The 13,250-nt window shown below is 37.7% G+C and overlaps 1 protein-coding gene across 15 annotated transcripts in view; it reads left to right on the top strand.

The window, feature by feature from the left end:
- The window catches only part of ODF2L (outer dense fiber of sperm tails 2 like), a 61,367-nt gene that overhangs the window by 13,296 nt on the left and 34,821 nt on the right, over positions 1-13,250 (top strand). For all 15 annotated transcript variants that reach the window (XM_045027471.1, XM_045027470.1, XM_045027473.1 and 12 more), the window contains 4 exons: positions 687-803; positions 6,241-6,426; positions 8,161-8,270; positions 9,809-9,944. In XM_045027471.1, the coding sequence (XP_044883406.1) occupies positions 687-803; positions 6,241-6,426; positions 8,161-8,270; positions 9,809-9,944 (549 nt within the window). The remainder of the gene's footprint in view (positions 1-686; positions 804-6,240; positions 6,427-8,160; positions 8,271-9,808; positions 9,945-13,250) is intronic.

The following is a 13,250-nucleotide window of genomic DNA, read 5'->3' as shown; positions in this document are numbered from 1 at the left end:
GGAAGGGCTGGGGCCTCAGGGCAAGCAAGGGGTAGGGAGAGGGATAGCTCAGTGGTTTGAGCATTGGCTTGCTAAACCCAGGGTTGGGAGTTCAATTCTTGAGGGATTTGGGGCAAAATCAGTACTTGGTCCTGCTAGTGAACCTTTCGAGGTCCATTCCAGTTCTATGAGATAGGTATATCGTCATATATTATTATATAAGGGTGTTCAGTTTTCTGCTATTAGAAAGTTGGCAACCCTATAGAGAAGAGAGTGCAAAAGATCCCCTCCATTTTGCCTCTGTACAGGGGCTGTTCACAGTCACTCTCCTTGTGCTCTTTGAGTTCATCACCCGCTGAAGGCTAGTGCTCTAGACCATGCTAACCTGACAAAAATGTGTAGATAATAGTTCCTTTTACCCTCTGTACCAGACAAGGGAGGTGGCTCCATGCAAAGTGAGGGTGGGAGGAAAAGCACTGACTATACCCAATAAAAGGGTTAAAACAGCTCTTGACAGTGCTTCGGTTGAGGGTATTATGCTTGAGTCTGGGTTTGCAATCTATTTCATAATTACATTGTGTCTGTACATGACCCACAGAATGCGTATACTACTATACGCTAGAAATCAATTATACCAGAAAAATAGAAAAATCTTCTTATGGCATATCTGTATAAATTAAAAGATTTGTGTTCATATCTTTGCATAGGCAAATGCACTAAAAGCAGACCACCTATCAAAGTCAGTAGAAGCTGTACAAGCCCACCTGCAATGCCAGATTCAAAAAAAGGAGGCGGAGAATGATCAGTTGAAAGCAAAAATACAGGTTACAAATATTTTTCTTTTGGGTTTACTTTTAGTTAATTGGTAAATTAATAAAAGTATATTAGGGCCAGAGGGCCATTTTTAATTAGAAGTTGTCAGTCAAATCTTAAAATGTCTCTTGCTATTATTAAATTAAATCCCTGGTATAGACAAATTAGAATAGAAAACCCCAAACCAGTAAAAATAATGGAAATAGATATTTCTTGAGAGCCATTTGGACAATGTTCTTAATTACAAATGAATTATAGCTTACACTATAGACACTCATAGAATGATGTAAAAAGTATCCAAAGTAAGGCCTTTATCCTGCAAACACTTACACATGTACATATAAGGAGTCCCACTGAAGAGAATGCAACTATTCACATGCTTAAAGTAAACAGATATGGAAATGTTTGCAGGATCAAGGCCTAATAAAGGGATGTATATTCAGTGTTAACAAACAGAGAAAGTTGACAGGAGTTGTCAGTGTTGAAAGACTGCAAGGGTGTGATCAGGTGGCTGCAAGGGAGGAGACAGACTAGCCACAGATTCTGTATGAGTATTTGAAATTTGCAAGGAATGTGAAATTTAAGACTGAGCAGGTGAGTTGTCTTAAAAGTGGACTTATCTTCTTGTATTTACCTGATACCTTACCATCAATCTGTTGGTCAGTTGCTTGTTATCACACACAATAAAAAAAGAAAAATCTTTATATGAATATAAGCCTCTGTTCACTTTCTCCAGTTTAGAATAATAACAATAATAAAAAGGCTGTTCACTCTTACTGAACAATATTGTGATAATGGTCTCTGCTGCACACACTTTCACTGGGACAAACTTCAAGCAGGACTGCTACTGCTGAAAATATAACCGCCAAGCTTGTTTTTTTATTTAAACTAATTCTTGCTTGTACACTAAATAATGACAATGACATTCAGTAAAACCCTGTGTTAGCCATACTTTATTCTCCCTTATTAAAGATGAGCAATTTTGTTTGGCTCTTTTTATGGTCTGTGCTGTCTATAGGCCTGGCTGTCATGCCTGCTGGTTCTTTTCAGTTCAATTCTACATACTAGATAATATAACTGAAATTAGCTTCTTTGTCTACTACATATAGTATTGTTCTCTGAATACAGAATTATGGCTAACTGAGCCCAAACAAAACAGCCGAGTAAATGGGCTTTGTGCAGGGTTCTTTTCCAGGGCAAAGTAGCATGGAATCCTACCCCACTGGCAATGGAGCACCATTGGAGAGGCCACTTCTACAATTCATGGTCTGTGGCAGCTTGCATAAGTGCTCTGTCATCTCCCATCATATGCAGGGGGGGGAGGTTTGGCCAGTTGATCTGTATAGTTAATTAAAAATTCCTAAAATAGAATTTTTTACTGGAGAAGGATAGAGCAGCATATCATTTTCATTTCATTTTAACTGAATCTCCAAATAATTATTCGTGGTTGCTCCAAATCAGTTGTAACTAGCCAGATATTCAATCTTTTAAGCACAATTAAAGAAACTAGGGAAATTAATACAAGTTTGCAATATAATTTTAAAGAGGAAGGAGAGATTTTATATAATCTAAGGAAAGCTGAGGTTTGCAGTTAAACTAAGCATTGTATGTGTATTAGCTGAACATGTCAGAAAAATCAGTTGAAATCATCTTACATGCGTAATTTGGGTCTTTTGGTCACTCACAAAGCCCTCCTAGAACAGTAAGAGTTGAAAGCTATGATATGTGATATTGCAAAGCCTAGATTAGTAATAAGGCTTGGATTTGACCTAGGACTCTGATGTTTGGGATACTAATGATCTCCTTATAAATACCATACAGACAAATATGCAGATTTTTTGTGTTTAGACTTACTAGAATCTTACTCAACTACAAAGATAAACTCAGTTGATAAGTTAATTATAGAAATTAATTTAATTCTAACAGTGATTATACCTGTTTCTTGGTGGATATGATCTAATAGTGCATATAAACCTTTGTAATGATGTATTTTTACACTTTGGAAAATAGGAATGAAAGTGATTTTAAAACAATATCCCCGTAGAGATTTCTGAGTAATGCCAAATACTAACATTTTGTGTGTGTGTCTGTATTAGGGCTGTCAATAAATCACAGTTAACTCACACGATTAACTCAAGAAATTAATCACGATTAATCACTGTTAAACGATAAAATACCAATTGAAATTTATTAAATATTGTTGGATGTTTTTTTACATTTTAAAATACATTGATTTCTATTATAACACAGAATACAAAGTGTACAGTGCTCGCTTTTTATTATTTGTATTACAAATATTTGCATTGTAAAAATGATAAAAGAAATAGTATTTTTCAGTTCACCTCATACAAGTACTGTAATGCAATCTCTTTATTGTGTAGGGTTTTTTTGCTTACATAACTGCACTCAAAACCAAAACAATGTAAAACTTTAGAGCCTACAAGTCCACTCAGTCCAACTTCTTGTTCAGCCAATCGCTAAGACAAACAAGCTTGTTCACATTTACAGGAGATAATGCTGCCTGCTTCTTATTTACAATGTCACCTGAATGTGAGAACAGGCGTTCACATGGCATTTTTGTAGCTGGTGGTGCAAGGTATTTATGTGCCAGATATGCTAAACATTTGTATACCGCTTCATGCTTCAGCCACCATTCCAGAGGACATGCATTATCTCCTGGCAGCATTATCTCCTGCAAAGTGTAACCAAACTTGTTTGTCTGAGCGATTGGTTGAACTAGAAGTATGACTGAGTGGACTTGTAGGCTCTAAAATTTCACGTTGTTTTATTTTTGAATGCAGTTATTTTTTGTACATAATTCTACATTTGTAAGTTCAACTTTCATGATAAAGAGATTGCTTTACAGTACTTGTGTTAGGTGAATTGAAAAATACTATTTCTTTTGTTTTTTACAGTGCAAGTATTTGCAATAAAAAATAAATATAAAGCGAGCACTGTACACTTTGTATTCTGTGTTGTAATTAAAATCAACATTTGAAAATGTAGAAAACATCCAAAAATATTGAAATAAATGGTATTTTTTAATTGGGCGATTAATCACGATTAATTTTTTTAATCGCTTGACAGCCTAGATAGATAGATAGATAGATATGGTATTTGCCATTAAGAAGTGAACATTTGGAAATTAAAAGTAGGGTAGATTTTTTTTTTCTTTTTAGGTTTGGAGGATTACTTATTTTCTCCTCTAACACTTTTACTCTAGAACATGAAATTAAGTATACACATTTCATGTTTTGTTCTGAAGGATATTGTTTTTTGTACTTCTGCACAATGTCATTATTAGAATTATCCTAGCGCATTTTATTAAATGGTATATTTCAAGGAATAAGCTGATCTTTGCATAAAGATTCAGTGAGAGTAGACAGCCATCTAGGCTGAGGTTTTCAAAGGAGTCTAAGGTAATTAAGTGTCTATATCACACTGATGTCAGCTGATACCCTGACAAAGCCTTCGGACAGCTTGAATGTTTTCTGCTCATTATGAAATTAGTTCCAAGTTTAAATTTACCTAAGTCTTTGTAAAGGACAGAGCTGCATGCTACACAGGACTGTCAGTCATAGTGTGATAGTGACATCTTGTGGTGATATAAAAGATTTACAATTGTATTCCCTAGGTATTTCTTTAAAACTGTTAATATAAGCTCGGTGAGGTAATATCTTTTACCAGTGTATAAGCAACAGACTGACAAATAAAAATCTTCTCCTAAATTTGCTTCATTCATTGAAGATATTATCTCCCAAGTCACAGTTATAAATATCAAAGTCAAATATAAACTGCTTCTTTTCACACTTACATCAAGAAGTAGTATTGTTCCTTTCTTCCCCTTTTGACTACCAAGTAAATTGCATGTTATTCTAGCTATGTATGTGTCTGGAACACACCTTAGGAAGGGACACGGCCCAAACTTGAAAGAGAAGGCACTATACCTGTTTTTAATTCATGTTACATTTAGTCATGTCTGCCTTTAAACTATTTTAAGATGACCTGAAAGGATTTTATATAGACTCGTATATGTAGCTGACATGTTTACTACTTTATTGCATGGTGGAAAAAGAGGTGATATTATCAATGTGGATTTAAGAATGTCCATCAAGACGTCCAGTTGCATGCTGGTGGCTTGTTGATGCCATCGATGACCATCCTAAAGACAACTGTGTTTGGGCCCTCTTTAAAGCAGGCTTTAAGGATACATCTGATTGCTTTCTTCACCAAATGTCACTGTACCTCATTTTAATGTCTTTGATGTGATTTGCCTTTAGCATCCTTATTTAAATAAAAAATGCCATGTAGGGGAACAAACATAAATATCATGATAGTAACACCCATGAAAAATCTAGTTCAAGTAACTTGCCCAGCCTTGCATAGGAACTCTGTAGCTGAGGCAGGGAGAGAATCCAGTTGTTAAGGGCAACATTAATCTAACTCAACGTTGAGACCATCCTTTCTCTTCTTGCAATCTTCTGCCTCATTCACTGTGTACTTCTAACTTCCACAACAAATGATGCAGGGGTGCTGGAGATAATTATCTTATTCGCGGCACAGCCCTGATTGATCCCCAGAGCAGATGCGTCCAGACCGCTGAATGAGGCAGAGGTCCTGTGGAAAAAAATAGCATGCAATCATGTAATTAAAGATTGTACTATAATGCATACACATAAGGCAGTGTTGGCATTTCCTAACTTTTGAGTGTGTGACTATGCAGCCTTAATGTTCTTTTAATGTATTTGGTTAAATGTAATTTCCTAGTTTTTTCAAAAACAAACTGGAAAAACAGAGTTTCTGTCATGTGGAGTCATATTGATCACCAGGTTGGGTTATCAGCAGATTTTAGACCCATCCACAGCACATACCGGTATCACTTGAGCCAATGTAGTAACTGATAGCAGTAGTAGGTGGTTATATTCTGTGTGGGCCAGCCACTAGAGGAGGATGAAAAACACACTTTTTCAGTGGTCTTCAGAGCTATTTGCTGACAACAGAAGAATGTAGCGATTTAGGACTCTTGGGTTCTATTCCAGGTTCTGGAGGGGAGTATTTTCTAGTAGTTGTAGACTCTTCTGCCCCTGTGACCCCAGTCTGCCCTTGTCCCCATCTGCTGCTGCCCCCCACAACCTACTCACTGATTCCTATCCTCTTCCCATTCTGCTGTGCCCCCATCCTCATGGTTTTTCCCCACCATTTGGCTCCTTCCCTACCCTCTGACTTATGCACTCTCCTCCCCCTCTGTCCTCACCATTTCTCACTACTCAGTGGGTGGAAATACTGGGTGCGCAGCTTCTGCTCTCACCCTTGTGCATATATTTGGGATGCAGGAAGCTTAATGCAGGTGGGGTGAAAGTCTTTCTCCCCTTCATGGTTATGTTACTGTGACTCAAAATCTGCCCCATAATGTTCAGAACATATTCATTTTGCTTAATTATGCTGCAGACTCTGGAAAAGAAAATAACTGAGTGGAAGCTTCAAATTGGCAAACACAAGCATCAAATTTTAGCTGTAAAGGAAACAAATGAGCAAAAGAAGAAAGCTCTGAAAAAAGCAACCAGAGCCCAGAAACAAAGAGCTGAATGTTTTGAAGCATCTGTTGAAAAACTAACTTCCAAAATTAGAAAGAGGGTAAGTGGCTGTGTTGATATAATCAAATATTTTTTAAAATAATCAAGTATTGTTTAAAATAATAAGTGCAATCAAACATTAAGATTGCCTCATCACTGGAGAACAGTAATGACCAACTGAGCGTTCTGTATTCTGGACTGGTACATTTTAATTGGTTCCACTTTAGAGAAGGGTAATTTATAAACAGTGATCCAAAAGCAATTGCTAGATAAGATGCATGAATTTTAAGGTCAGAAGGGACCATCATGATCATCTAATCTTTGTTTTGTTTACAAAATTAAAAAGTCAGTTTAGTGAATGACTTGGACCATGTGGTTGTACACTTTGTAATTTTGCTCTAGGGGGTTTGGTCTCCTTTCAGTATGGTATACGCCAGTTAATGCTACTAGGAGTCATGCACATTAATCACTAAATATCATTGAGAAGCTTGTTCCCTTACATTCATAGGTGGGCCCTGATCCTGCAGTTTGAGCTGTGTGGATAGACGCTGAAGTTAATAGGCACAAGTGTCCACTCACACAGATCAGATTGCAGGATTGGGATCTTGATGTCTTAGTACTCAGCCATTGTCTTTTTTTAAAATGGATCAAGCAGGCAGCATGTCATGTAGATGCTCAAATTTCTCTTTGTAAGCTATATGCTCTGAATTTTATAGAGCTTTGAAAATGAAGTTAGAACCCTCTCATTCAGCTGTCACTCAGACCTTGTTGAGGGCCTCTTGCTGCCTTTTTTTCCACCAATGTTAAATTTCATAAGGCCAGGAGGATCAAAACTTTTGGGAGTGATCTTTCTGGAGTCGGTGGCTTACAATTCTGAATGGAATCAATTGGTCCATTAGAGTACATTTAAAACTTGGTCTCCTTTCATTGCACTTCCCAACAGGTGGGAATATGCTTTTGTCCTACCATTTCATAGCATGTTACACCATTGTAGACATACATTTGCCTAGTCGTTCTATTAGGATCTAATTAAATTTTCTTTGTGGGCTTAATTTACCTTCAGACCACACAATGCAACTTGGTTTTCTCATGATGACATTCAGTTGTACTGGACATTTTAATTAATTAATTTAATTGCCATTTGTCAAACTTCAATATCAGTTTTTTTGTGTTATCATAGTATTTTCTCTTTATTTTCCTATTGTGAAGTTAAAGGTGAAGGTTTCCAAAGCAGTTAATTTTAATGAAATGTGTAGCTAACTCTTCACTGCTTTGAAAAGCTCAACTTAGCTGCCATTAAATAAACCACAAAATCTAATCTTTCTTCTTTTGTGTTTGAAACTCTTAGTTAGCTATTATTTCTTTTTTACAACATTTTGCTGTTATGACTCAATTTCATTTTGGCATTTATTTTGATTTCTGATTTTAAAATGTCATTCTTATGTCTCAGAGATTAGTACAGTCGAAAATATTTCTTTTAAGAAAGCATTTTAGCTCAAATTTTGAAGTCTTGCTGTAGACTGCAGCTTGAAAACACCATGATTGCTTAATTCTGATTCAGTTCTAGGGACTCATAATTCTGTAGTTCAAGTTTATTTAATATATTTAAATTACCTCATTTAAAAATTATTTTAATTTCTCTTCTTGAGATTGCAAGCTTAAGTTTACGTTATTTTATACTACTGAGGTGTGATTTAAGGCTGCTTTAAGTTAAAATATTTTTTGTGTTTAGGAACTGTGCAAAATTAAAAAGCAGTTCTTATGTTACATGATCTATATTTTGTATATTCTCCAGGAAGTCAAATTGTCTGAAGTACTTTCAGCTTCCAGTGTCTGGAAAAATCATCATGAGAAGGCTGTAGAAGAAAAGACTCGGTTAGAGGTTCAGTTTGAAACTCTGAAGAAGTAAGTTAAACTGTTGAAGCTTTTTGCAAATGAATAAGAAATAATATTAATTTCATATACATGTTTTTACTATTTAAAATTCCAGGTAGAATTCAGAACTTGGAAATTGGTGCTCAGAATTAGATGTTTCAACTATGGAACATATCTTAGCATTATCGCCTTCTCTCCATTGGATCACACTCTCTAGTTATAATGGAAGTTGTAAATCCTACATCATTCCTGACTACAGGGGCTTACTGTGCTTGACACAGGGAACCCTCTCACCTGCCAGCAGTGGCTGCAATTACAGGCTATGAGCTGCTATAAGCTCTACTTGGGTTACACCCCATAGGGGGGGAATAGCTGAAGGATCTGAGTAGTAACTGATAGAACAGGGATTCTCCTCTCCAGCCCCACTGTCAAACCTTGCCTCCACAGCAGCACAGAAGAACCTCCCTGCATAGACTCCTGGCTTTCTACTCACAATTTTGCTGCAGTGAATTGGACCACTACAGAATGGGCCTTCCATACATGGAGATGGGGGATGGGATTTGCCCCCGAATGCATACATGTATGCTATTTGTCTGTATTCACAGACAAAACAGAACTCCCTAAAATCTTAAAATATATAATAGAAAAAGGTTGAATACCTAAAAATGCCTTTTTCCTTGGCATATGGTAAGAAATATCCTTACACATTTTTATGGTTTGAACTACAGTTCGTATTTCCAATAGGTTTGTCATAAATACGTAAAATAAGACTAATGGCTGCTGCCTATACTTTTTAGTTGGGTTTCATGCAGAATGTTTGTTTTGTCAAATAGCTGTTTAAAGAAGAATGTTCACATGTTTGTAAGGGCCAAAATTAAGTTTACGGGTTTTGGTTTTTTGAGTTTCAGAAAACCTAATTTTCATGGAAAGCGTTCTCGTTTTTTTTAAATTTAAAAGAAAACGTTTCTTTGCTTAGAATTAAACATTGCAGCAAAAACTATGGCACTATGCCAGTGAATGAGCACCAGAAAGCTAAACTGTCTGTGAACAGAAGTGAATCTGATTAGACAGTTTTCATTATCTAATTTGACTGTAGTACAAAAAGTAAATTGGTATAAATGATGAAAAGTAAAGTAGAATTGGTTTACTTTTAATAGTTGAAGGTGGTATTCCTAACCTTCGGAAGAAAATTTTTTAAGATGGCTTTTAATTTGGCAGTCCCTTTTTAAATTCTGCATCATAATGTCTTGGACTGTAAATATATATAATCTGATATTTGCATTGGAAGAGTGCCTGTGCATTCCATCTAATCAGCTTATTTACAATTGTTCTAACCCCATTTCACATCCTTTAATCTTATTACATCATTTATTGGAAAAGCTGAAGAACTTCCAACTTCTCCAGTTGTTGCTCATTTGGGGTGTGTAAATATATGGAGTTACTTTAATAAAAACAAAAAAACCCCCACAAACTTTTCAATAGCTGCTAGAGGAACATAATATGCAAATTAAATTTTAAAAAGTACTACATGCTAGTTGCTGCAAAAGTTCTTGATTTATTTAATAAAGGCAGATCACAAACCTTTTGGAGGACCTGAAAAAAATACAAGATTGTGGAAGAAATTCAAATGAAGAAATCCATGGAAAGCTTAATTCTATCAATTCAGAAAGTGCAAATGTTCGTCTTGAAAATGCAAAATTAAAGGTAGATTGTTATATCATTTCATTGTTCAGTATGAGAATAACCCTGGATACCTGATGTATTTTAAAATAAAGAGTACCTAGATTTAATTCAAATTTTGTTATTACTATACATTTTTAATATCTCGAGGCCTCCTTTAATAAACTGTGCACTTATCCAGTACCTTCCATCCAAGGACCCCAAAGAGCTTTACAGGTATTAATGAACTAAACATCACAAGACCCCTGTGAAGTAGGTATTCTCATCCCCATTTTGAAGTTGGTGAAAATGAGACATTGATAGGTTAACACAGGAAATCTCTGGCAGAGCTAGGAATAGATCTTTGATCTCCCAGTCCTGTATCTTAACCACACTACCATCCTTTTCATGATTACTTAACTAACAGTTACCCTTTTAACAAAATTTTACTAATGTTCCAAACATGGGAACTGAGTTCACTTTTAATAGCTAGTTTCAAATTAAGTTAGGGAGATTTCAAACTTGCTTGGCACAATTTGATAGAGTCTCTAGGACTTCCCTTTGCTGGTTTTGCTCCTGCCTATCCTACTACTCTTTTTCTGTGGCTCATATTCTTGATCCTGGATATCCATTGTGGCCTTTTCCTGTAAACCAAAGCTTTACACACTGAAAAACCAATCACTGGGGCTTGTGGGTGGCCACTTTTCATCCCACTCCTCCAAAGATTATATTCACAATTATTATTTAATTGTTAATTACATCAAAAGATGCCTAGTTCATATGTCATCTGATCTACAAATACTGCAATCCAGTTTGTAACAAGAAAGCTTCTTTACCATTCAAGTCATTTTATTGCTGCATACATAGTTCAAATGGCATCTGACTTTCTGTGTGAAATTCCCAAACAGTAAATCTCGAGAGATCCAGTTAAAAACAAGATTTATTAAGAGTGAAGAGAGAATCATAGAATCATAGAATCTCAGGGTTGGAAGGGACCTCAGGAGGTCATCTAGTCCAACCCCCTGCTCAAAGCAGGACCAAACCCAACTAAATCATCCCAGCCAGGGCTTTGTCAAGCCTGACCTTAAAAACCTCTAAGGAAGGAGATTCCACCACCTCCCTAGGTAACCCATTCCAGTTCTTCACCACCCTACTAGCGAAAAAGGTTTTCCTAATGTCCAACCTAAACCTCCCCCTCTGCAACTTGAGACCATTACTTCTTGTTCTGTCATCTTCTACCACTGAGAACAGTCTAGATCCATCCTCTTTGGAACCCCCTTTCAGGTAGTTGAAAGCAGCTATCAAATCCCCCCTCATTCTTCTCTTCTGCAGACTAAACAATCCCAGTTCCCTCAGCCTCTCCTCATAAGTCATGTGCTCCAGCCCCCTAATCATTTTTGTTGCCCTCCGCTGGACTCTCTCCAATTTATCCACATCCTTCTTGTAGTGTGGGGCCCAAAACTGGACACAGTACTCCAAATGAGGCCTCACCAGTGCTGAGTAGAGGGGAATGATCACATCCCTCAATCTGCTGGAAATGCCCCTACTTATACAACCCAAAATGCCATTAGCCTTCTTGGCAACAAGGGCACACTGTTGACTCATATTCAGCTTTTCGTCCACCGTAACCCCTAGGTCCTTTTCTGCAGAACTGCTGCCCAGCCATTCGGTCCCTAGTCTGTAGCAGTGCATGGGATTCTTCCGTCCTAAGTGCAGGACTCGGCACTTGTCCTTGTTGAACCTCATCATATTTCTTTTGGCCCAATCCTCTAATTTGTCTAGGTCCCTCTGTATCCTAGCCCTACCCTCCAGCGTATCAACCACTCCTCCCAGTTTAGTGTCATCTGCAAACTTGCTAAGGGTGCAGTCCACACCATCCTCCAGATCATTAATGAAGATATTGAACAAAACCGGCCCCAGCACTGATCCTTGGGGCACTCCACTTGATACCGGCTGCCAACTAGACATGGAACCATTGATCACTACCCATTGAGCCCGACCATCTAGCCAGTTTTCTATCCACCTTACCGTCCATTCATCCAGCCCATACTTCTTTAACTTGCTGGCAAGAATACTGTGGGAGACTGTATCAAAAGCTTTGCTAAAGTCCAGAAATAACACATCCACTGTTTTCCCCTCATCCACAGAGCCGGTTATCTCATCATAGAAGGCAATTAGGTTAGTCAGGCATGACTTGCCCTTGGTGAATCCATGCTGACTGTTCCTGATCACTTTTCCCTCCTTTAAGTGGTTCAGAATTGATTCCTTGAGAACCTGTTCCATGATTTTTCCAGGGACTGAGGTGAGACTGACTGGCCTGTAGTTCCCTGGATCTTCCTTCTTCCCTTTTTTAAAGATGGGCACTACATTAGCTTTTTTCCAATCATCCGGGACCTCCCCCGATCGCCATGATTTTTCAAAGATAATGGCCAATGGCTCTGCAATCTCATCGGCCAACTCCTTTAGCACCCTCGGATGCAGTGCATCCGGCCCCATGGACTTGTGCTCGTCCAGCTTTTCTAAGTAGTCCCAAACTACTTCTTTCTCCACAGAGAGCTGGTCACCTCCTCCCCATACCGTGCTGCAGAGTGCAGCTGTCTGGGAGTTGACCTTGTCTGTGAAGACAGAGGCAAAAAAAGCATTGAGTACACTAGCTTTCTCCACATCCTCTGTCACTAGGTTCTCTCCCTCATTCAGCAAGGGGCCCACACTTTCCTTGAAGATCAGCTCAGAATAAAATAAATAGCATACATAATATCTGGTCTATGTTTAGTTATAATAAAAGTTTTAAAAAACCTAAACATGTCTAGAAAGTACTTTTTCCTTTTGTCCCTCTAGCCTTTCACAGTATGCCTACACTTGGAATTGGAGCTTGGGGGTGTGATTCCCAGCTCAAAAAGAAATACTCATGCTCTGAACAAGCTACCATGATAAAACTAGAGTGTAGCCATGAGCAGCAGAAGGCCTAGCTGCCACGAGTACGTTCCCATCCAAGACCCCAGACATATACTCAGGGCTGCTAGCCCATCCCACTGCTTGTGCTGCCACAGCTACATTCTGTTTTTAGCATGGTAGCTTGATCAGAACTAGTGCGAGTATTTCTCCTCAAGTTGGGAATCACACTCCTAGCTTGAAGTGTAGACATATATTGAGAATCACATTCTCTGGTTTCAAGTACGTCACTGCTATCCTTTCAGATCCCTGTACTTTAATGTTGAAAGTGGTCACAGACTATAAAGATGTTCCAGAATTCATCATCATATCAGACATGCCAGTCAAGGTTACATAGGCAATTCAACAATATATTGTTTGATCAATATATTCCACTATCTGGGGGGAGTGTAATAGTCT

This window comes from Mauremys mutica, chromosome 8 (assembly GCF_020497125.1).
Source record: "Mauremys mutica isolate MM-2020 ecotype Southern chromosome 8, ASM2049712v1, whole genome shotgun sequence".
NCBI classification, from domain to species: Eukaryota; Metazoa; Chordata; order Testudines; family Geoemydidae; genus Mauremys; species Mauremys mutica.
The sequence above is the reverse complement of the archived record's forward strand: the minus strand, read 5'-3'. Positions and strand labels throughout refer to the sequence as shown.